Genomic DNA, 25,478 nt, shown 5'->3' with positions numbered 1-25,478 from the left:
TGCATGTCTGCAGATGTGCGTATAAGTCTATATAAATGCAAAGGAAGTTGTCTGCATTTTGGAGAGATCTAGAAAATGCTTCCTGTGAAGATATTGACCAACATCTACTACAAACCTACTGACTCCCATAGCTATCTTGACTACACTTCTTCCCACCCTGTTTCCTGTAATGATCTCCCTACCGTTTCTAGATCCTCCATTGTCAGAGTGAGGCCCAGTGCAAATTGGAGGTTCAGCACCTCATATTTCGCTTGGGTAGATTACACCCCAGCGGTATGAACATTGACTTATCTAACTTTAGATAGCCCTTGCTTTCTCTCTCCATGCCCTCCCCCTTCCCAGTTCTACCACTAGTCTTACTGTCTCCGACTACATTCTATCTTTGTCCAGCCCCCTCCCCGACATCAGACTTCTCGACCCGAAATGTCTCCCATTCCTTCTCTCCAGAGATGTTGCCTGTCCCGCTGAGTTACTCCAGCATTTAGTGTCTACCTTCGACTTAAACCAGCATCTGCAGTTCTTTTCTACACTAGTTTCTTAGCAACTGAATAAGCCTGACTAAAATAATTCTATGAGCCAAAACTAGTTCACAAATAGCGGTCATTCACTGATTCCTGAAAAGCACAAATAAAGCAAAGCACAGAAGGGCAATTAGAATGAACTGAAGCTCTCCAACCTTGCTATCATTGAGTCACAGTGCATGAGATGTCTACACCGTGGTTTACTGTCATCGACTGCAGGTTTGACCAGGGAGTCTCTCTGAACATGCCAAAAGAATGAATGTATGCTTAATGTATAAAGGACATAAAGTCACTGCAGCTCAGTCAAAGAGATCAAAAGGGACAAGGTTAAACTTAATCTAGGCAGAATTAACCTTGGATAGGCTGAAACATTACGTTGCGGTAAATGTAATGGGAACCTTTCAGTGTTGGATTAAAATTTAAAATCAACCCAAATAATAAGGAAAAACTGCTCTAATGATATCAATTAACTTACTTTCTTCCCTTTGAGCACCAGTTCTCCAAAGCAAGTCAAGTCAAAATAGAAATGTGTGTGTCAAATTGAGATAAAATGTTGTCTTGCAAATGCACTGGTCTGGCAAAAAAGCTGCCATGTTATTGTCAGCAAGATAAATCCTTGTTCACATGCATTTAAGAATGGGAGGACACAGTAGGCGGAAGGGAGATGTTAACTACTCATGATAAAAATAATGTATCATCTTTCAGGGATTAACTTCATTACAAAAGCTGAAATGAATATTGCCGAAGTGTGACACAAAATGCCAAATCAATATACTATGGATGGAGACAGCTTGCTGACTTCAGTTTAGATGCTTACAAAATGGGCAGTCTACAGGCATTGGAAGAGGAAGTCGCAGCAACGTGATTGATGAATTACAACCGGAAAAGGGAAAACATATCGAGGTTATTCCGAGAAATCTATTATATCGTCAGAGTACAGATGACTCTGGTTGAGATTCCACATGTCTTTAATTCAACACTTCATTAAATACCCCGAGTCTCTGTTGCCACTTTGAAGTGGCTCATTTCTATTCCAAATGTTACAAATGCAGTGGTGCTTTGCTCTAAGCCAGTATTTCTTTATAGTACAACATAATTTAAAACCGGAGAGAGTTTTTTAAAGTTAGGGTTGATTACTGAAAGGATCGTAAAGGTGAAAATAATATTTTAATTATGGGATAAAGACAGGAGTCATATTTTTTATAATAGTAAAAAAAGTCAAATATTAACTGTTTGGTGTAGAATTAGTCAATCATTTTGCTGAATGGTTATATCTCCTGGAGTAAAATCTTCCTGAGACATGGAGGTATGTCTCTCCCAAGCATTCCTGAATGCATTCTCTTCACCCGTTGTAACATATTGATCATTTTGACATTGCAATTCCCTTCGAAGGCTCAAAGTATCTGCCAATTCCCTGTTGTCATAATGTAGTTTTTACCCTTTTTTTTCCTAATCAATAAGTAAGGAGGCCAGTCAGCCCATCAAGTCTATGTATGCTCCCAGCAGAACAAATCCATCTTATTCTCCTTTTGCTCAGTTATGTATTCTCTCCCTTGGGTTTTTTTTGTCACTGACCTGCTCATCAGCCTCACCATTTGCCAGATGCTCCAACTGAGTTTCTGGTCAATAAGCAATAACCAGGCTGTTGATTGTGGATGATATGATGATGGTAACACCATTGAAAGTTAAAGGTTGGTAATTAGACCCTCTCTCTTTGTGGAGATACTCATTGTCTGAATCTTGGTTTGTTGTCTGGGTCTTGCTACATGCAGTGAGGCTACTTCATTTGCCGGGGAGTTGTGAACAGAATTAAACAGGAACATTGTGCAATCATCAGCAAATATATATATATATCCTCATCTGACCTGACCATGAAAGAAAGGTCATTGATGAAGCAGCTGAAAAGTTGAGGTAAATATCCTGCGGGACATTTGATCGATAACCATGGAGTGATTATCTGATCCAGTGATGATGCTGTTTGATTAATGCTGATTGGAAAGCATGAAGCCTGGCCATAAAGGCCTTTTTGATGCTTCCAGCACTACATTGAAGATGCTATGGAGGATATACGATACAGTGGTAATTGATTGCCACTTGTGAATGGAAAATGCTAAATGAATCAAATAATAGGTGTGGAGGAGAGTGTGGTGGGAAATCTGAAGAACACTTTCTGGTTTTGAAATCTAACACATCCCCTGTTTTCTACTTGTGTTAGAATTTCAATTGAAAATGGATATAACATTACATAATTGTTTATTCAAACACATCCTTAGATTAATTTTCCTTTTTTAAAACAGACAAACCAGGCAAGAGAAGAAAAATGTAAGGATTGTGTTCTGAATTATATTAATGTAATCTATGTTTTTCATATATCTAAAAATTATTGCCGAACGTTAAACGGCATTATGGATTAAGATAAAATAAATTGCAAACCATTCCATGATTGGATTATGATTTAACTGGCTGAAGGCAAGCCTTGATTATATGAATAATATCACAGCTAAAATGGTTCTCTGATCGCTTAGCTGGTAAATTCCCTGTTTAATTAAGAACAGGGTAACTCAGAGCCAACACATCCCAGGTCCAATCCCCAGTGTATGTTTAAGTTGCTAATATTTTATGGTCATCAAGACCTCAGTTCTCAGTGCATCAGGATTCATACTTCCCAAAGCCAAGCTTCCTTTCCTGGTGATAATAGACAACAGACAATAGGTGCAGGAGGCCCTGATGAAAATGATGGAAAAGTTGCTGCAGATAATTCCTTCCAGTAATGTCATTATTATAAGCAGTGGAAGTAATTAGTTTTCTTACTCAGATTAAAAACATCAAAACATTATTAGGCATGGCCGTGGAAATTTTATTGAGGTAATTCGCAGGATGTCATTAGCAGCTATTACATTCCAAAGGCCATTTATGAGCAAAAATTACATATTTAATGTTCAAAGTAAAATTTGGGCATTGTTTATTTTTTTAAATCCAAGTTGATCACAGTTGCTGTGCAGACAAAGTCAAACCAAACCATTCTTTCTGGGAAATGTTGAGAGAAAGCAGGTGAATATTAGTCCAGCAACAACAGATATCATTCATTTTCCAAAGATAGACACAAAATGCTGTAGTAACTCAGCGGGTCAGGCAGCGTCACTGAAGAAAAGGAATAGGTGACGTTTCGGGTTGAGACCCACTCATTTCGAGACTCATTCTTTTTCCACTTTGAAATCAGATATTGAGCCCTTATTTGGGAGCTTATGTAACAATATCCCACGTTGTGTTGGCAATTTCCCGTGTGAGGGTGCCACAAAGTTATGAAGGCCTCTTCCCCGTGGTTCCCCTGTAACAACCATCTGCAGCAAGCTGTAATTACAAACTGAATCGCATGCATTTAGAAAAGGAAATTCTGGCTGTGAGTTCAGGTTTAAAAATATATTAACGACATATTGTGGCTGAGAACATTGCATTTCTTTTATTCATGCGTCTTCGAGCATTGGCAGGCTGGTTTTTGTGCATTTATGTGTGAATTTATTCTGTGACATAATTGGGTAAGAGGGTCACGTGATGTGGCAGCAATGGAACAATAATACATCCATTCCGTCTGCAACAATACATTTTCAACATGCGCATAGTTTATGTGTTCTGCCGAGCAAATAAATCACCAGCACTTATGTTGGTTTGCTATTTGAATTCTGTCTAGCAACCAATTGCTGCACTGGTCTCAATGTCAAAGTCAGGGTCATCTTCAATCTCAAAACTCCTGCATCAAGGTCCTGGCGGGGTGTCTCTGCTGATGTGTACCAGTACAATTTTGTTGCTCACCGTTGCATTGTAAATGTCAACAAGAGCTCCACGGACAAGTGAGCGGCCTTTCATTTTTGATAAATACAAACACTCCTGCAATTTTCTGTGTTGCATATCACCTCTTTCTTTTCGCTCTCCAGTATTCCAAAAATAAAGTGACATGCCTCAATCACTCCTGCCTTGAAGCTCTCCCATTGTCCACAATGAAGTGTTTTCAAAGGTTAGTAATGGCCCACATTTTGCACCAGTCTTCCAGACAATTTAGACCCCCTGCAATTCAGTTATAGGAAAAAATCGATATACAAGAGGATACCATCTCTCTTGCATTACTTTCAAATCTAGATCACCTTGACAATAAGAACACCTATATAAGGATGCTATTCATTGACCACAGCTCAGCCTTCTTCACCATCATTCCTAAAATTCTGAACCTTGGGAACCCGTTTCTGGACTTCTTCATGGGCAGACTTCATTTGGTTAGAATTAGTCATAACATTTCCTCCACCATGACCCTCAACACTGGTGCTCCTCGGGGTTGTGTGCTTGGCCCATTGCTCTATTCCCTGTACACCTGTGCGGTGATGAGGTGTTTGCGCACTAATCATCCAGAACCACGACCATGTGGTCAAGTACAATGCAAACTCCATCTTTGAGTTCACCAATGATACTACCCTTGTCAGCCACATCTATAACAATGATGAAAAGAAGCATAGGAAGGAGATTGAGAACCTGGTGTCATGGTACCAGATAAGAACAATGTCAGCAAGACAAAAGAGTTGGTTGTTGGCCTAAAGAAGCGAGGAAGAGAATACAACCCTGTTCTCCAGAACAAAGCAGATGGACAGATGATTGACAAATTCAAGATCCTAAGCATCCATATCTCCGCAACCTAATCTGGTCCCTCCACACTTATGCCATGATCAAGAAAGTCCATCAGGATATTTTCTTTCTTAGGCATCTGAGAAAATTTGGCATGTCGATGAGAATTTGCTCAAACTTCTAAAGATGCACTAAATAAAACGTTCTTAAAGAATGCATCTCAGCCTGCAAGAGCAACCTCATTGCTCTGGACCACTTGACTCTAACAGAGTAATGAGCCCAGTCCATCAATCACTTCCTTCCACCGACTCTATCTTCATGGTGCATTGCATCAGGAAGGCTGTAAGTATCATCACGGAAGTCTGTCACCCTGACTATTCCTACCTTCTGGAAGAAGTGACAGTAGCTTGAAAGCTTGAATGGTTAGATTTAACAACAGCTGCTTTCCCACTGCTATTTGTGAGGGTATCACAAAAATTGGCAACAGAAATTATAGCTTTACTTTGAGATTTATAAAAAGAAATTTAACAATACACTGGGGATTGGACCAGTTAAACGAGTACTTTGGTTCTGTCTTCACGAAGGAAGACACAAACAATCTCCCAGAAATACTAAGGGACCGAGGATCTAGTAAGAGGGAGGAACTGAAGGAACTCCATATTCGTCAGGAAATGGTATTTTCGATGTTTTTATATTGATGTTTCTATGATAACAGCTAGGATGTAAAATTGCTAGGTCCATGCAAATGGCATAAAAAACTTGAGAATTAAATACATCGCAAGTTAAGATTCAATTCTTTACTTTGGATGCCACATGCATTGACACAACAATTTTCTACTGTATTATAGGACTAGTTATTGTTGCAGTCAACAGTCAAAGACCCATGACAGTCCAAATCTTGGAAATGGCATCCAAAGCGCCAATTTAGTCAGTGGTATCATTGTCAGGAGTGTTATTTATCTTCATCTTTTCAGTTTACAACAGCCAAATGTTAAAGTTTCTAAGAGAAAGGCCATATTTTGACAGCCTGTAGATGCAATTCTAGCACAAGCAAAAAAAAGCAATCTCAATGGTAATTGTGGATAGTAAAGAAAAGGACAAACAATGAGGAACTAGGTTTGTACGTAATTTATGTTGCAAGCCAGAAGTGGCAGCAGACAAATGAGCTTCAAGTAAAGCCATTGATTAATAACCAGTTCATTGGATACACAAATTGACACTGCCAAAGAATTTGCAACGGTGAGTCAAAACACTTAATGTAGCAGGTTATCACAGACAGATAGCCCGTCACAGTGAAGGAGGCCATTCAGCCCATTCAGCTTTGTGCTGGCTGACAGAACAATCTCATTAATTCCATTTGCCTTCTATTTCTCTGCAAATTATCCCCTCTCTCACATCATTGAACTAAACTCTGAGTTTTATTACCACCCGTCTACACTGGAGGGAAATATTTACAGTAGAAAATTAACATAATTACAAATCAGTATGTCCGGGGTGTGGAACAAAACTGGAGCACCTGGGGGGGTGGGAGGGGGGGGGGGGGGGCATGCAGGTCACAGCAAGATTGTGAAAACTCCATAGATCCAGCACATGAGGTCAGGATTGAATTAAGATCACGGACACTGTGAGGTAGCAGCACAAACTACAATGTCCATATGCCACTCTGTTGAAGTTGGACAGACATTAGGGCAAATTTAGTGCACAGTGCAATTGAGTCAATAGCAGGTGCAGCTATATAAACAGAAATATTGAGCAGGTCTGACAGCATTGATCACTTGTTCCATTGTCCCAGCTTGCTGTAGTTCGCTACACGATATATTACAGATGACTCAAGGTGAACCAAATTCATGTCACTTTTGAGAGGAAAGTATTCCGTTTTGCCTATTTTGTGTACGTCCTGAAAGCTCAGGTATGGTTAGGCTGGGTACAAGTGATACCTTGGGCCCCCCATATGAGTAAAGAATGTCAATGTGGAAGGCACTCAGCCTTCGAACAAAGTACTATCCAACGAACAGGGAAATATCTCTATAGTAAACCACATACATCCAGGAATATAGATATGGCACCATCATTTGAGCGTAACTGTGGTGTTTGCCATATATTCTCGATCGTGAGAAAGGCTACCCCTACATTCTTAGTTCTTCAAGCCATTGTGCATTCCTGTTATCAGGAATACCCGGCAGAACCTTCCACACAATGTCACTGCCCCTGCCTCTTGCATGGCTGCAGCAAGAGAAAGAAGCAAAACAGGATGATAAATATAGAAACATGGAACTGCAGTTGCTGGTTTACAAAAACAAAAAGACACAAAGTGCTGGAGTAACTCAGCGGGTCAGGCAGCATCCCTGGAGGACATGGATAAATGGACTATGATATATGGAAGGTAACAAGTGTGCACAGGCATGGGAATTTTTTTGATGGGCAGACGGTTGGAGAAAGGACATAGATGGAGAAAAGTGTGAGACAAAAGGATTGAAGAGTAGGAATTGTGAAGCCAGAGGAAGAATGGAGGGGGAGGGGGAGAGGAGAAAAAGGTTCTCGTCTAGATGGGGCACAGAGGAGGGGGTATAGATGAAAGTGGATGTGGAAGAGAAAGGGGAAGCAGAGAGTGGTTAGAGGTTGCTTAAGATTGAAGTCAACGTTGATACCATTGAGTTGTCAGCATGCAAAATGAAGAATGCTGGCGGCAGTTATACAAAAACAACTTCCCCAGCCACATATTTGATGAGAACATTATGACCCCAAATTTCTTGATAGGACCATTCTCCTCTGTTTGAAGCACGTTCATGAAGCATCTGTACAAAAATGCAGCAATGCAAAAATCACCAATTGCACTTGGAATGGCAGATGGTTAATTACCCTATACCATAAACATACCTAATGACCACTTGCATTGATAAAGACTTCCCACTTCCATTGAGAATAAAGACATTACCATTGTCCACACACAACGAGACCATTCACTTACAGTAATTGCTGCCACTGCTAGAGCACATTAAAGCTGCAGTGAAGATCTCGTCCCTAATGTTTATAAGCAGTTCTGCCATCTCCAAGAGGCAAACTTGGATTTGAGGAGAAGGTGAACTGAGGAGCTATTGGCACTGAACAATACTCTTTACTTTTTTTAACACTGCAAGCTCAGTCAAACATATTCCAGCTATTTAGCACAAATCTGCTGCACTGCTGCCCTTATGGGCTTGTCCCACACGGGCGATTTTTCAGCGGATTGTCGGCGACTGTCAAGTTGCCGGCAGTCGCCTGAAAAACCGGCAACTGGAACGGCGACTGTCAGAGTGGAACACACAAACACATCGCTTCCTTCACCAGCCCGTTATGCAGGTGGGGGACAGGGCAAATGGGGGGAGCGCTGTCTAAAAAATTCACATTGTGCAAAGCCAAGGTGATACAGGCACACATCGCGATGAACAGGAAGGCGACTATAAGGAGGCCGCGACTAGCTCCCAGAATGCAGGAACTCCTCGCGACCACGAAGGCGAATCCCCGGCAACTACCCGCGAACATGTGGCGACCATGTGGCGACTGCATAGTCTCCTGCAGTCGCCTAAAAAGTCGCCTAAGTGGGACAGGCCCATTAGGAGCCATGCTGAGCTATCAGAGTTTGCCAGGTATGAATGGATAGCAGCAACTTATCAAAGCATCTTCTCAATCAGAAACAATAGCTTAACCCAGTATGCCTAGGAAGACATGCACACAACTGTTGCTTGGGCAAGCCAACTGCCGCAAGCTGGAATCACATAATCACATAACAATGTCACTTTGAAATAACTTTTCTCTGTTATGTCTGCTTCCGCACTCAATAGATGTATTCAAGAATTAGATATAGCTCTTAGGACTAACGGAATCAAGGGATATGGGAAGAAAGCAGGAACGGGGTACTGATTTTGGATGATCAGCCATGATCACATTGAATGACGGTGCTGACTTGAAGGGCCGAATGGCCTACTCCTGCACCTATTTTCTGTTCTGCCACCCTCCATGGCTTTACCTCCCAAGCTGCACTATTCAGCTGTCTTTAAAAATGTGTAGGCATGATATGAATAGCACAGGGTCATAACAGAAGTCTGATATTTCTGAAATTACTTGTACTTAATGTGCATCGATGTGGAAAATGTCATGACTCAAACTTCCTAAGTCCTTGCATGTACATCATAGTCACATAATTTCATTGAAATATAGAGGTGGGGTCTTCCACTCAGTGTCATCTTAGAGCATTTTTATGGGTTTTTGAATTTTTAGGTCTGTATATAATTTTTAACGACAAAGGAAAATGAAAGATTTTTGGTTGTAAGGGCATACGGGAAACATTAGTAACATGCTTAGTAGGTGATTCCCAAATCCCTGTTAATCTTATGAAAACCATGTACTGTAGGGAGTTTTAGGATAAATAATTGATCATTAGTTGCCTATTATATTATTTCAATTAATAATGAAACTCTTGTCTGCAAATCCAGATCGCTTCCAGCTATAACAGATCTAGTATTTATCTTCTCAACTAACCGTAATCTATAATTCACTATCATAATGATGAATTAAAAATATTACCATCATCATAATAGGTCATCATTGTTGAAGATGAACTTTTGCAATTGATTTAATAACACGGAACTGCAGATGCTGGTTTATACCAACAGTAGATACAAAAATGCTAGAGTAACTCAGAGAGTCAGGCAACATCTCTGGAGAAAATGGATAGGTGATGTTTCGGGTTGGGATCAATCTTCACACATTTGTCTTCTTCGACCCAAAACTTCACCTATCCATTTTCTCCAGAGATGCTGCCTGACCCGCTGAGTTACTCCAGCATTTTGTGTCTGTCTTTTGCAACTCCTTGTTTACTATCATGTGATATTCCGAATTCTGTTCCTCTTGGGAAAAATAAAGTTGGGATCTTTGTTGCCTCTCGTTATGATAATTGAAAACTAATCTTCCATGCAACAACAATGATATTGCCTGTTGATTGCTGTTTCTGTGACACATAATGAACTACAATCTTTAGTGGACGTGCATACCACCATGCATCATACTCGGAGCCACTGTCATACCACAAGCAGGTAGGTAATATTGATCAAAATACTAAAATGATTTATTTCTGCTGACAGGTTTTGTGTAACACCCTGGGAAAGTGTATGAACTCAGTTTTATTCCATTAAAGAAAACAATGAAATTAGAGTTTCAACTGCAAACAGCATAGACTATTCTATTTACGCATCAAATTATTGCAAAATGATCTGTTTGTTATAAATAGGTCTGAAACATATTAATAAAAATACTTTAGTTAGTGTGATTAGTGCCTTTGATGTTTACCAGACCAAATACAAAACCCAAGAGCACTATTATCGTTCCATTGGAGGATGGATGTCATTTCGGGACCTTAAAAGCAGACAGGGTAAAAGAAGGTCATTCTGCCCAACATACCTACGCTGGTTTTAGTCCCTTTACAGTCTGTAGCACAGTTATTATTGAAGGGCTGGAACACCAGAAGAAATGTTATGAATTGATTTTTCCCCATTTTTTACTTTATATAGTGCTAGAAATTTTTTTAATTGGAATAAAAATACATCTGTAAACAAGGTAGAAATGAGACGGAAACAAAATCTGCTTGTAACTGCTCCGAGTAACCCACTCAGCTATGGTCCCTCTGCTCTAACCATCCCTCCCACACGTGCAGTTCCTTGTTTCTCTATTTCCATGGATGCTGCCTGACCTGCTGAGTGTTTCCTGCATTTTCGCTTTTTGCTTCAGATTTCCAGCATCCACAGGTTTTAACACTTTCATGCCAAATCTATGGTATTTATTCATGGTGAGAGTTATTTTTCAGCTTAAGTGGTGTTTTTACTCAGTACAGAAACCTGCCTTCCTTTGCTGGCATGGATTATACCTTGGATATCATAAGGGTGACTTTTAACAACGCTTTGATGTGCCCAGCAAGTCACGCCTCATGGAATAGTTTAAAAAAGAGGGAACTTACTCTTAATGTAACATGTAATGGATATTTCATGCCTAGCTTGCCAAAGAAAACCATGCCACAAATATAAAATAATATTTCCTCCCTGAAATTCCTACAGCCTAAATTAGAAAGATGAATGGAAACCAATGTGATCAATACTCCCAGTCTGTACTGCTAAAAGCGATTCAACCTCCTCTCTTATGATTCTCTCGACATAATCGTATCGCTGTCATTATTCCTGCGTATCCATTTCTCCCAGTTTAAATAATACCATGTTGAATTATTTTGCTGAATAGGGTTTAATGTGCAGGCTCAGATAACCAGTTGAAAAAAAAGTCAATTGAATATTCGCCACATTTGGAAAATTTATCCCTGCTCAAAGGGTAAATTACCCTGAAGATGATCAATGACGAAGTGTTCATTATTTTAGTGTTTCGGTATTTTGCGTTAGGTATTTCTAGTTTTTTGGTTGAGTACCTGCTATACATCAATGCCAAATGTCAACTTCACACACCAGAACTCTCAAATTCCTCTGTTGGTTATTTATGAAGTTGTCTTCCAAAAAGCATTTAAGTACATTACATTTAAAAAGTTCAGCATTTCTTATGTAGACAAAACTGCTGGAGAAACTCAGTGGGTGAAGCAGCATCTGTGGAGCGAAGGAATAGGCGACGTTTCGGGTCGAGACTGAAGGGTCTCGACCCGAAACGTCGCCTATTCCTTCGCTCCATTGATGCTGCCTCACCCGCTGAGTTCCTCTAGCATTTTTGTCTACCTTTGATTTTTCCAGCATCTGCAGTTCTTTCTTAAGCATTTCTAATGTGGTTATTTTTGAGTGCTATGTTGCAGATATTAGTAAGATTGTTTTTTGGGAGGATTCAACAAGTGGGAGAGTCTACGACCAGAGACCATAGCCTCAGAATAAAAGGGCATACCTTTAGAAAGGAGATGAGAAGGAATTTATTTAGTCAGAGGGTGGTGAATCTGTTGAATTATTGCCACAGAAGACTGTTGAGGCCAAGTCAATGGGTACTTTTAAGGAGATTGACAGATTCTTGATTAGGAAAGGTGTCATGGGTAATGGGGTGATGGCAGGAGAATGGGGTTGAGAGGGAAAGTTAGATCAGCCATGACTGAATGGGCACAACTGCCCAATTCTGCTCCTAGAACATATGAACGACAATTTGTGTCGCATTAGGTAACTGGATGCCTCTGACCAGGAAATGCTGGGTTACCACCCAAACTAATGAAGAAGATGTATTTTATTCCACTAAATTTACGCAGTGCTGTGGTCTTCCTTTGCTGCCAACTTGGTTCACGGCTAACCTTTACAAAGCAGGAATGATTAATTTCACCAGTTTCTGTGTACATAGTTGGCTGAAAAGGTTGAGGCAGTCCAGTGGAATTAAATTACTTGGAGCTAATTTATATGCAAGACCTTGTTTCAGATCTGTGACTGTAATTAATGGCACAGCAGCTCACAGGCTCCAGAACATACCCGTGTTACCCAATGCAAGAGGCTTACAAAAAGAAAAATATTCTTAATTGCTTATTTTTTAATGTTGTGGGCATGCAACATTGCTAAGATATTTTACACAACACACACTTTTAGGATTTTAACTGCATTAAGACTTGGAAGTGAATAGGAATTTTGTTCTACCCATGGTAAAGTATAAGCAGGATACAGACAGAACCTCTGGCTGTGTTTACTGACAACCCATAGGTTGCTAAGTGATGTTCATTCATTCATCATCGTTGAAAACATTAGCAACACAGTGGCGCTGGTTTACGATGGGAACGGTGACGGACGCACCACACATCTCTGTCCTCCAGTTCCTGCGGACTTCCGCCGTTGGAAGTATAGGATTTTGGTGTGTGTGCTTCATCATCATTCCTTACAATGCTATGTACCACAGTGATCGCAACTTCTACTGAAGTGTGGATGGCCGTTGGCTCGCTAGAAGCTCATCCGCCCTTTGATAGGTCTTGTTTTTGGTCCTGCTGGGGGTCCACAGCCCCCTCCTCACCTGGCAAACCAGGTGGGGGGAGCCGACCATCCGACCATGGAGCAGGTAGCACGGAAGATTACATGGTACCCGTGGCGGGGGGAACTCTCCCTGACCTGACCTGTGATGGATGTACTGTAACTGCTGAGGTCTTTTCCTGATGAAAGGTATAGCAAAGATTATCATATGGTTAAATCACACAGAAGGTCTGGTATTCCCTTTTACAGGACCTACTGCTTGCCTCTTTACTGTCAAGCCCAACTGAGTACAAAGTACATTTCATTATTGCTGACCTACAGGTATTCAAAATTCAAATCAATTCTAAGACTGATCTTGCAAAGAAAGGCTCACTCTGTAACGATCAATACAAACAAATTTATGTTTCCATGGAGCAAACAATCCAACTAGTTTAATGCGGTGAGAGAGAGAGAGAAAGGAGAAAGAGAGAGAGAGCAAGATGAGAGAGAGAGAGAGAGAGAGTGTGTGGTCATGTTTCTTCTCTGCAACTGCGGAAGTGAGTCCATTATGTGGCTTCCTGTACAACTAACCACATTTATTGAAAAAAGGCTACATTACTTCTGAGGTCACATTACAGGGTCAAGAATCATGCCTTCTCCGTGCTTGCCTTATAAGACTGTACGTACATTGAACAACCTAGCAGTACGGCTGAATGAGCTTCTTCTGACTGTTTGTAACACAGCCTGTTTCTAACAGGTCATTGTCCAAATACATTGTCTCCAAGTATAAAATCAATTGTATTCTCCAGAAAAGGCAGCTGACAATCAGTTTTACTGATGGAAACATATAATCCCAAAATGTAAATGGCAAATTCCTCTCTTTTTTGTGATTTCTGATAAGCTGTGCAGTTACCACATTTTACACATCACATTGAGCAAATGGATCCTTCTGTCTTCTCATTGATAGGCTATGGGTTCAAGTTAATTCCAAAGACTTCAGTGCAACATTTAAGCTAAGTAATGAAATGAAGTAGTGTTGTAAATAGAGTTATTCCAATATGACTTTAAATAACGTGCAGGAAAGAACTGCAGATGTTGGTTTATACCGAAGATAGACACAACATGTAGGGTAACACAGCAGGTCAGGCAGCATCTCCGGAGAAAAGGAATAGGTGACATTGTGGGTCGAAACCCCTCTCTAAAGTGGCTGAGAGTCATCAGTCAGAAGAAGGGTCTTGACCCAAAATGCCACCTATTCCTTTTCTCCAGAGATGCTGCCTGACCCGCTGAGTTACTCCAGCATTTTGTGTCCGACTTTAAATCTTTTCTTATTTCAGGTGGAAGGAGAAGATTCCATCGTACAATTTCAAAGAATAACCATTCATCCCTTATCTTGAATAACATGTATTATCTGCTCAATGTAATGTTATTGGTCACTGATTGCCTGCTATATTTTCCCACATTACACCATAGATAACTTCAAATGCTTGTTTCTGGCTTTATAGAAATGTAATTCATGAAATGCTTGGTTTATTCACTTTATCCATCACTGCCATGCGATAGTGCTTTCTGCACAGGGCACAGGATCTGCTGAATGGGCACATAATGACTGAATTAACTACTTATCAGACGAGCTATATGCCGAATGGTCAACACATTTGGCATAGACCTGGTATAAGCAATTGTAAATCTTTATAAATGGGTTTTTATGGCACCAGAGTGAGGTACAAAGTAACTTGACCATCAGACTTGTGAACTACCATTGAACAATTCAGCCCATGGCCCTTCGGCCCACAATATGTGTACCGGACACTATGCAAAGTTTAACTGATCTCCTCTGCCCGCACATGATCTATATCCCTCTGTGGGACATCCCCTCATTAGTACGTGTAGATATAAACACAGGTCAAAAGCAAAACAAAGCTTACAGACAGGCGCGAGTAAGACATTTCTGCACCTGCAGATGCTGACTATGAGGCACAAATATATCCCCAGGCATAACAGCCAGAGGCAGCAGATTTCACTGATGTGTAATATTAACGAATTACATAGGAAGCAACATGTCACAACAGCATATTGATGACTGGTGCAATAATTGTTTAAAAGGTATCATGGCAAAGATGATTCTGCTGCTGCCAGAAACCATTATGCCTTGCAACCCTGAAGCTCCTTAGAATTCTGTGCTCTTCAGTCCAAACATCATTATTTTACATCAGTTCACATAAACTCCTCATATATTAAATTAAATGCCTCCAAAAATCAGAAATGCGATCAAAAGTATAATTATACGCCTTATTAAAGCAAACATTTTCTCCTGTACCTTGTTTCTTTCTCGACTAAGGCACCACTATTTTTACTTACAGGTCACGTTTTTTGCCTCTTGCTTTAAACAGACATAAGCAGAAGGAATGGGCCATTCGGAGTAGTTTGCTGACTCTGCTAATCAATAAGATCATGGTTGATCTGTGGCTGGTTCCCGTAAACTGCATTTGGTCACCAGGGATCCTACTGCTTGGCATAAAATACAAGCAAATGGCAAAAAAAAACTCCATCTAATTTTACCTCAACTTTCCCCCCTATCTACAATGAAAGTAAGTTGGTGCCATCTGGTATTGTTTGGATGGTGGCTGATGGAATCGGTGTGATTGGGTTAAACCAGTCAATTTAGCCACACGGCTGTTCTGGATTAGACCCAAGATACTTTCACCTTTGCCCTTGTTCAAACTCTTTGTTTCTCTTATTAAAAAGTCTTTCTTACTTGGTTTGGAATATAATCTGTGACTGAGTGCTCCCAACTCTCTGGTGTGAAGAGTTCCAACAATTCACAGCTTTTAGTGCTTAGAAATTCCTCTTAGTCTTATTCATAAAACAGTAGACACTTACCCTGAGATCATTCCCTCAGTTTCAGATTATCCAGCAAGGGAAACATACGCTATACATTACGCTGTCAGATTACTTTTAAAATATTTATAAAATATTACCAGAACCACGCCTGACCTTTGTAGCACACAGCATAAAGTTGGATTCTGATTAAGCCCCAGAGGCCAGGAGAATGAAAACAGTCTTGGTTATCTTATGGATGACTATCTTTTCGCAATAGTATGGGGAGATTAGCTCAATGACATATTCAAGCAAACCTGCCATCCCCGACCTGAATCGTGCTTTAACCGCTGTTGTGATCCCAGAAGCAATCATCACGAGACAGCCAGCAACAGATAAATGTGGCTTTTCCAAGCAATTTGTGTTAAGGTTGACATATAAAACAAGAACAGGATCAAAAGAACCTTTAGCAAATTTGCTACACATGAATGTTGTATGAATGGAAATTGAGTATGAGTATGAACTGAATTGATGAAATCAAATAAATGAATGCAAAAAAACCCAGCTAATCTGTGAACCTAAATAAGATATTACCTAAATAAGAAATAAGATATAAGATCTTATTTCTCACACACACACACACACACACACACACACACACACACACACACACACACACACACACACACACACACACACACACACACACACACACACACACACACACACACACACACACACACAGTCCTTTAGAAAGCGCAGGAATCGAGGGATACGGAGCCAACGCAGGCAGTTGGCACTAGTGTAGATGGGATACCCTGGTCGGCATGGGGAAGTTGGGCTGAAGGGCCTGTTTCCATGCTGTATAACTCTATGACTCACTAACTCTTTTCTTAATTAATTGCTCTTCCTGCCTTCCTGTCACAAAACCTTTCCCTTTAATGTTTGTCTTTCCCATCTATGCACTTAAATGAAACCTGTTACAGCTCTAATATTTACAAGTTTCCATGTAAGGTTATCAACTTTAATCGTAAATTCCATTCTGCCTGATCTGCTCAGTATTTTCAACATTCTCTGTATTAATTTCATATTGTTCCAGCTAATTATATTGCATCAATTGGAACACCACTGTAAAATTGCACTCGACACTTTACGCAATTTACCTTGTTAATTTTTCATCTTTTAATATGTGGAAAACTCAAGCCCCTTTGTTTTGTTTTCACTAATTGTCAGTTAATGTGCCCATAATTCAGGGCCTAGGGATTATACTTTATCTTGATAAATGATAAACAGGCAATTTTCTGCGAAGGATTCACTTAAAGCATGTTTCATAGTAGTTTCTGTTCTTGAATCTGGACAAAAATAGAATTCATGCCTACAGACTAGAAAGTTTACTTCATAATGAATCTCTGGCAAAATTAATCACAACCACAAAGGGAGGCATCATTTTAGCATGCTTCTGATTTACTACTAGACATCCATTACAACATTTAATGATTAATGGTGTGATATTCATTAGTGCTTTGCCTTAGGAGGGACAAATTTTCCCTCCCATAATTAAAGGACCTAAAACAAAATGATAAGTTTACCCCAAATTGTATTTATGTGGGCCTCCTAAATAATATCCCAAAACATGATTTTTTCCATTAGGGCAGCATGATGGAGCAGTGGTCGAGTTGCTGCCTTACAGAGCCAGAGACCTGGGTTCGATCCTGACTACGGGTGCTGTCTGTACGGAGTTTATGCATTCTACCTGTGCGTGGGTTTTCTCCGGGATCTCCGGTTACCTCCCACATTCTAAAGACGTACAGGTTCGTAGGTTAATTGGCTTGGTATAATTGTAAATTGTCTCTCGTGTGTATGATAGGGTTAGTGTGCAAGATTAGCTGGTTGGCGTGGACTCAGTGGGCCGAAGGATATGTTTCCATTCTGTATCTCTAAACTAAATCAAACACAACACGTTGCCTAGAGAAAATACCAAAATCTTGGATAAAGGAGTATTTTTTGAGGGGTGTCTCAAAGGAAGAAAGAGAGGGAAATAAGAGACTTCTTACTGAGACAATAAGAATAGCAGGCACACTTGAGAAGTGTGGGTATGAATTTGAAGAGGACAGCTTACGAGGAGAGATTAAGTAAGATAGGGGAGCGAGCATGATGAAGAAGCTGAACTCACTGATGATGAGTTTGCTCAATACAGAGGGTCTGGGATGAGAGCAGTGAAGACATCTTGTGATGAAATATGTAATTTTTGGAATGCAATTCTGCTGGATGATCATTAATTATCGGAAAAGCTAGCACTTTTCAATCTTTAATAAAAAGATGAATTTTGCCGCTTGTTCATGCAAATTATCACCTTAGTTCCAAAAATGATATACAACACAAAGGCACAGACAGACTGATGATGATTGCTAATGGGCTTTAGTGCTGCTCCACAAGAGGGATTTCAGAGAGCCCGTTCTTCTTTCAGTGTCTAATTTAAGAACTGCTTTCGGTGATTAGGATGACTATGAAGTTAAGATAGATGATATGTGCATCTCAATTCTTAAGTAATTCCAACTGCCATTTTAATGTAGCATTGTCAGGTAAATGATCATTTTGACTGCATTGAATTTCAAGCAGTTCTGAATGAAATTTGGTGTGCATATTGTCTTGGCTGGCTGCACTGTCCTGACACTTTACTAGCTGCATCTCTACATGATGCACACCTGTGGCCTTTTGTAACAGCTGTGCAGTGTTATAAAGTCACAGAGTAATAAGCGAGTTCGGTATTCCGATAGAAGCAAGGAATCATGGGATTTGTCAAAGGTCATTTGGGGAAAAAAAAGCGAACGCAGCGCTGTATACACTGTATAAATTGTTAACTATTCTACCAATGAATTAGTCTAGAATTCTGTCAACTCAATACCTCCTTTCTTGTTCTGCAGTTCACACACAACGTACACAGTCCCAGTTCTAGTTCAGTTCATTAATCTGCAATTATGAGATATTCAAAATGTTAAATAATTTGTTATTTTCATTTAATCCTTAATGTGTTTGCTACTGGAATAAGAAAATATTACTTATGTTTGAAACATTTTCTTATCTTTATTCATAATTTATGTGTAAAAGTATATTTAATCTGAGGCAGGCAGCGACTGTATCACTGTGATGTGGGCTGAAGCTTTCCCTATGTGCGGTGTGAATGTACTGTTAAGGCAGGGGCCAGGCCGTAACCATCCGGCCTGCAGGCATATTTTTTTAGTGGCCAGAATGTTGTTCTTGCCTTCAGTGAGACCTTGCCCAGAGTTGCTCCAGTGCTCTGGCAAGGGAGCTCTCCAGGGCGGTTTTGACTGTGATGATTTTACATTCACTGTGCCCGAATTATTGATCAGAGTGAACACCCGCTCCTGTGGACACATCTCATTGTGGAGTCTGTCACAAACGGATTCCTCCGCCTGTTGGTCAATAATTGGATCGATCTCCTGAACCAGTGGCTGTGGATCTACCGGCGTGTGTTCTTACCAAACTAAACTCACTGTGGAATGAATCCATTAACAGAGCCACTCTACTGCCAGATTCTAAGCTGTCCTTGCCTTCCCTCTATAACTCTCCTCGTCCCCATTAGATGCCGAGTTCCCAGAGCCTTGGTTAAACGTGGCCGGTCACAGTTAAGTCTGTGAAACCGACCCCATCAGAGACAGTGGCAGGATTAACGAAAGATAGGACCATTCCACCTATTGTAGCGGGTGGCTGTTCATGAGGAGTGTGAGAGAGAGAGTGGAGGAGTGTGAGGCGAGATTTAATTTCCAGCGGCATGTAAATGATGGACACACATGGTTGACATCGCAATGGCAGTAGCGAGAGTCTGTTTCAACAGTTTGTTTATTTTCAGTCGAGTTAAAAAAATAAAACACAAAGCGACCTGAATGATCGCCACACTTACTGCCGATGTCCTACATACTGCCATTGATAAAGTTACATTACTGTACTGCAAGGAGTGAACAAATCCAATATATATCACTGAAAACTGTAAAAGTTTGTTTGCCGAAATTCTTACCAGGCACACCAATAACTGCAATGAGCAGATAACTGTTATATCAGTGTCTCAAACTAACTGCAATGCAATGTCTCAAAGCAATATTATGTCTACTGAACATAGCAGTTAGTTTATGACACTGGTATAACAGTTATATGCTCCGAAGCATAAAGCATAAAACACTGAAGCAAAAAGCAATAAAACCAACAAAATCATCATACTTTTGTACAAATGAACCGTAAATACACCTAGTTAAATACAGCGGGTGAGGCAGCATCTATGGAGAGAAGGAATAGGCGACATTTTGAGTCGAGACACTTCTTCAGACTGATGTTGAGGGGGGGCGGGAAAAAGAAAGGAAGAGGCGAAGACAATAGGCTTGTGGGAGAGCTGGGAAGGAGGAGGGGAAGGAGGGAGAAAGTAAGGACTATCTGAAATTAGATAAGTCAATGGTCTTACCGCTGGGGTGTAAATTACCTAAGAAAAATATGAGGCGCTGTTCCTCCAATTTGCGCTGGGCCTCACTCTGGCAATGGAGGAGGCCCAGGACAGAAAGGTCAGAATCGGAATGGGAGGGGGAGCTGAAGAGCTGAGCCACCGGGAGAAACTTCTCGCTGCCCACAAAAACATCAGGCTCACTGTAAAATGCATTGCGTGGGGTGTAAAAAAAAAGTGCAAAGAGTTAAATAAAAGTGTGTTTGGATATTAACAGGTGTAACATCAATGGTGCAGCAAATATGCCAGTCTGCCTACACTGAAGTCTCGAGTGTGCTGGGTACTGGAGTTTTACTGTAGTTCCACTTCATACCAGGACTCGGAGTACTTAAATTCTTTAGAGGAACAAGGCTGGAGTAGAGAACAGGTGTGGGGTAGCCAAAGTGTGGGAGATATGGGTTTCTGACCTCCTGCAGTTTTTAATTATTCACAGAGCTGAATTTCACAACATTGTCCTATACCAGAGGCTCTCCATGTCCGAGTTATGTTCGGAGAAGCTTTTTGAAATATTGATAGAGGGGGATACAAAGTGCTGGAGTGACTCAGCAGATCGGGCAGCATCTCTAGGATACATGGATAGATGACATTTTGGGTGGGGACCATTCTTCAGACTTGAAAATTCAAGAATGTGTTCAAAGCTTCCTTGAAGAAATGTAATACTCCTTCACCGTGCTGCCAAAAGTAAAGGTTGAAGGTGACCCTTTGGATCATGTGGTCACCTTCTCATGTCAAACGGGGCATCTAGTCAATGACAGACATTGATATTGAAGTTCACCATCACTTTTAATACATCAAGCCAGCCTTTAATCGATTGAAGGAAAGGGTATTGGAAAGTTAAGTTTCTGCAGCATTTTTGTGTACCTTGGAAAGTTAAGATCTTAGACCTGGCATAAAACTCGTGGTCTATCAATGATTCCTGGCAGCCGATGTAATTCTGAGATTTGGACTATCTACAGCAAACATCTTAAAGTACTAAAAAAATACCACCTTTGCAAAACCCTCAATTCACTAGAAGTATAAGCAAACCACTGTCAGACTCACCTCTCAGGCCAACATTTCCAGCACTGTGATCATAGCAACTCTCCGTCATTTGTGTTAGCCAGGCCACATAATTCCCATACAGGACACCAAACTCTCGAAACATATACTTTATTCTGACCTTGGTCATGGAAAGGGATTACCAGACAGAGAAGATTCAAGGATTCATTCAAATCTACCTTAAAGAAATGCAATAATCCCGCTGATTGTTGGGAATCTCTAGCCCATGACCACTCAAAATGGAGAAGAACCATTTGGGATGGTCTTGAGAACCTCATGACCATGAATCAGGAACCCAAAGAAGTCCTGCTCAGAGTGCACCATCACACAATCTTCCCACCCCGACAGATATTTCCTCTCTCCTGTCAGCAGTTTCCATATTGGCTCCATCAACCCACATCAGTATACAGGAGGCCAGAGTATAAACAAGTCATCCTCAATCTGAAGAAATGCCCATCCACGAAGAAGCAGAATGTGTAAAGTTACTGCAAACCTCAACTGTATGACACAAGAACCCAGAATGCTAATACAACAAGGAAAGATTATTAGAGACCAAGAAGGCAGTACATTTCCAAACAGTCATTATTTATGGAGCCTTTTTGCTTGGAACAAAAAAAAATAGAGGCATGGAGCCATGTTCCTTTTGAAGTCTTACCGTGTATTTCCGAGTGGTCTCAAGCAACACATTGTCTCGCAGCCAGCTCACAACAGGTTTGGGGTTCCCGAATGCTGTGCATGTGAGGGTGATGCTGCTTCCTTCCTTGGCTCTCACATAGACGGGAGGAGTTTCCGTGAATGTAGGGGGAGCTGAAGAGTCAAACAAAGCAATCTCTTTAAATTACTAATATAAGCAATTCTGAACATTTCCAAATACCAGCTAGCAATTTCTTCATTGTAAAACACAAGCATACACGTTGTCAATTTGTAAAGAGACCACCGCTTTAATTCAGTCTAGTCTAGTTTAGTTTAGAGATACTGTATGGAAAAAGGGTCTCAGCCCACTGAGCCCACTCCGACCATCGATCACTCATTCAGACTAGTTATATATTATCCCACTTTCCCATCCATTCCCTACGCGCTGGGAGAAAATTATAGAGGTCAATTAAAATAAGCACCTGGAGGATGACCATGCGGTCACAGGGAGAAGGTGCAAACTTCGTACAGACAGCACCTGAGGTCAGGAATGAACACGGGTCTCTGACGTTGTGAGGCAGCAGCTCTACCAGCTATGCCACTGTACCGCCCTAATGATAGGGGTATTTTGCTAATATTGCTGTCACTTAGTACCACATGGCGTTAATGGGAGGCATGAGTTCAGGCCAAACGTTTCCATAAAGCTAAAATCAAACATTATTTAGATAAACAGAGAAGGGGGAAAGAACATGCGATAATCAAATAGTATGGGAATAACAAAGGAATGGCCACATAGAGAAAGGGAAGGAAATGGAAGGGACAGTAAAACTAGAGGTTTATCTTAATTTATGTAATTAAAATGTCTTACAAATATTTCTAGTTTCAGGGCTGATTGGAGCAAATCATTTCAGCTACAGAAGTGTGGGGCAGGCACACTAAGGGGATGTCCTTCAGGAAATAAACCTCTCGAGAATCTTTACTATTGGACATGTTTCTGTGATCTGAGTCACTCCATTAAAAGTGTGTTGTACTGTCTTTCATCTTGCAAAAAGTACTGTACCAAATAGAAAGAAGAGTTCCAAAATACCTTCTCCTGTGCAGCAATTTCAAAGATTTAACCTTGAGAATAGTGAAAGGCCCGGATAAAGTGGATGTGGAGAGGATGTTTCCACTACTGGGAGAGTCTAGGGCCAGAGGTCATAGCCACAGAATTAAAGATCATTCCTTTAGGAAGGAGATGAGGTCGAATTTCTTTGGTCAGAGGGTGGTGAATCTGTGGAATTCATTGCCACAGAAGGCTGTGGATGCTAATTCAATGGATATTTTTTAAGGCATATGTAGATAGATAGATTCTTGATTAGTACGGGTGTTCATTAAAGACTTTATTATTGCAATTTATATATTGTTTTCAATAAATGCTCAGTCCCACAAAACTGTGTAAAGCACATTAAAGGGCCAGTCCCACTTACGCGACTTTTCGGCGACTGCCGTCACCCATATTGAAAATTCAGCGGCGACCAGAAAGACGCTACGACTCTTTGGGTGACTAGGAGACTACTCGCGACCATACAGGCGACACCCTGGCGACATATCGCGGAGCGAAGCCTGTATGGTCGTGAGTAGTCGCCCAAAGAGTCGTACCTTGTTCTGGTCGCCGCTGGATTTTCGACATGTTGAAAATTTTCGGCGAACTGTAACGACTTATGACGGGTGCCGGCAGTCGTCGAAAAAGTCTCGTAAGTGGGACAGGCCCTTAAATGGGAAATTGTTGAATGTGATCCATAACTAAGAGCAGCAAGTGAATCTTTCCATTTTTATTAATAACAAGTCGCAGGTAAACTGCATGAAGTTCTAACCTAAGATTTACTGTGCCTTAATTGCTTCACCTTGGGAATGGCCCACACACATCCCACCACATGATATTGATTGTTAGCCATGCATATCAATCGACATTAGGGTCATAGTGCTCCAGTGAGTGAAATGCAACTTCATTCTTCCCAAAGGATTACAGTCTGCAGTGGACAGAGATGTATTACCAACACTACTTTATTAAACTGGAATTGCAAGGATACGGTCAATGCCACGAAAGGTTAAGTAAAATTAAGTTGATTACAGTAAAGGTAGGTTGATTCTTAATGGAACTGGACAGGGCATAATTCATCATAAGTGCAACAATAACTCAGTTGTGGCTTCGTAATATCTCAGTGCAGCTGGGCTTTTCCAGACTGGAACATTTAGTGACTAAAATTTTAGTCCCAGTGAGTTTGAGTACAAAATCTTGATTCAGTGCATCACTCCAGCTGCTCTGAGTAGAAAATAATAGACATGCTCCTGTACTGGCCTGCTGTGGGGTTGACAATGCTGCATTCAATGGAGATGTCCAGGGGTGACCTCTAAAACATGCAGGCAGTGTGTTGTCAGTACCTTCTGTCTTCAGCTGTCTTCTGTATTCCCACTTTAGCTCATGTGGCATGCACTCTACATTTTCCTGCTGACCACTAGAAAAACTTCTCATACTGTTTAAAAAAATGATGTCGTTGCTGCTTCACACTCATAAACATGCTCGGAAGTCTCTTTAGTTTAGTTTAGAGATACTGCGTGGAAACAATAAACAATAGGTGCAGGACTAGGCCATTCGACCCTTCGAGCCAGCACCGCCATTCACTGTGTTCATGGCTGATCATCCACAATCAGTACCCCGTTCCTGCCTTCTCATGCCCTCCAAGTTGGCACCGACCAGCGATTCCTGCACATTAACACTGTCCTACACACAGAAGGGACAATTTACATTTTATACCAAGCCAATTAACCTATAAACCTATATGTCTTTGGACTGTGGGAGGCAATCGAAGATCTTGGAGCAAACGCGTGTGGTCAGGGGGTTACATACACCGTAGTCGGGATCGAACCCGGGTCTCCAGCGCTGTAAGTGCAGTAAGGCAGCAACACTACCGCTGCACCACCATACTGCCCCTCTTCTGGGAGCTTTTCACCTCATACCTTGCCTCTGACGATGAGGAGATAGCATTTGAGCCTAATATTTTAAACTACAATACAATATATCAAATTCTACACTGTCGGTCTGTACTGAACTGTGCAAGGCAGCATGTTATCTGGAAGACTTAAGGGCCTGTCCCACTTGGACGACCTAATCCATGAGTTTAGAAGACCCTAGATGAGTTGAAAAAAATGTCAAGGTCGTGTTGACTCGCCGAAGTAAAAGACCTCCTACGACCTCGTCTACGACCTCCTACGACAATGTCTACAACCTCCTATGACCCCCCCTCCACCTCAGTCTTCCACACCTAAGTCCAGCTACGACCAGCTACGAGTGGAAAATGATCACATGATAAAATGATGTAATGTTTGCATTTTTTTTTCTTGGGCCAGTTACCGACCCACGACTACCATCAT

The 25,478-nt window shown here is 41.0% G+C and overlaps 1 protein-coding gene across 1 annotated transcript in view; it reads right to left on the bottom strand.

Annotated features, from left to right (window-relative positions):
• igsf9b (immunoglobulin superfamily member 9B) overlaps positions 1-25,478 on the bottom strand; it is a 478,541-nt gene that overhangs the window by 157,567 nt on the left and 295,496 nt on the right. Inside the window, exon 4 of the mRNA XM_033049801.1 lies at positions 22,087-22,238. Within this exon, the coding sequence (XP_032905692.1) occupies positions 22,087-22,238 (152 nt within the window). The remainder of the gene's footprint in view (positions 1-22,086; positions 22,239-25,478) is intronic.

Source organism: Amblyraja radiata, chromosome 33, assembly GCF_010909765.2.
Source record: "Amblyraja radiata isolate CabotCenter1 chromosome 33, sAmbRad1.1.pri, whole genome shotgun sequence".
NCBI lineage: Eukaryota > Metazoa > Chordata > Chondrichthyes > Rajiformes > Rajidae > Amblyraja > Amblyraja radiata.
The sequence above is the reverse complement of the archived record's forward strand: the minus strand, read 5'-3'. Positions and strand labels throughout refer to the sequence as shown.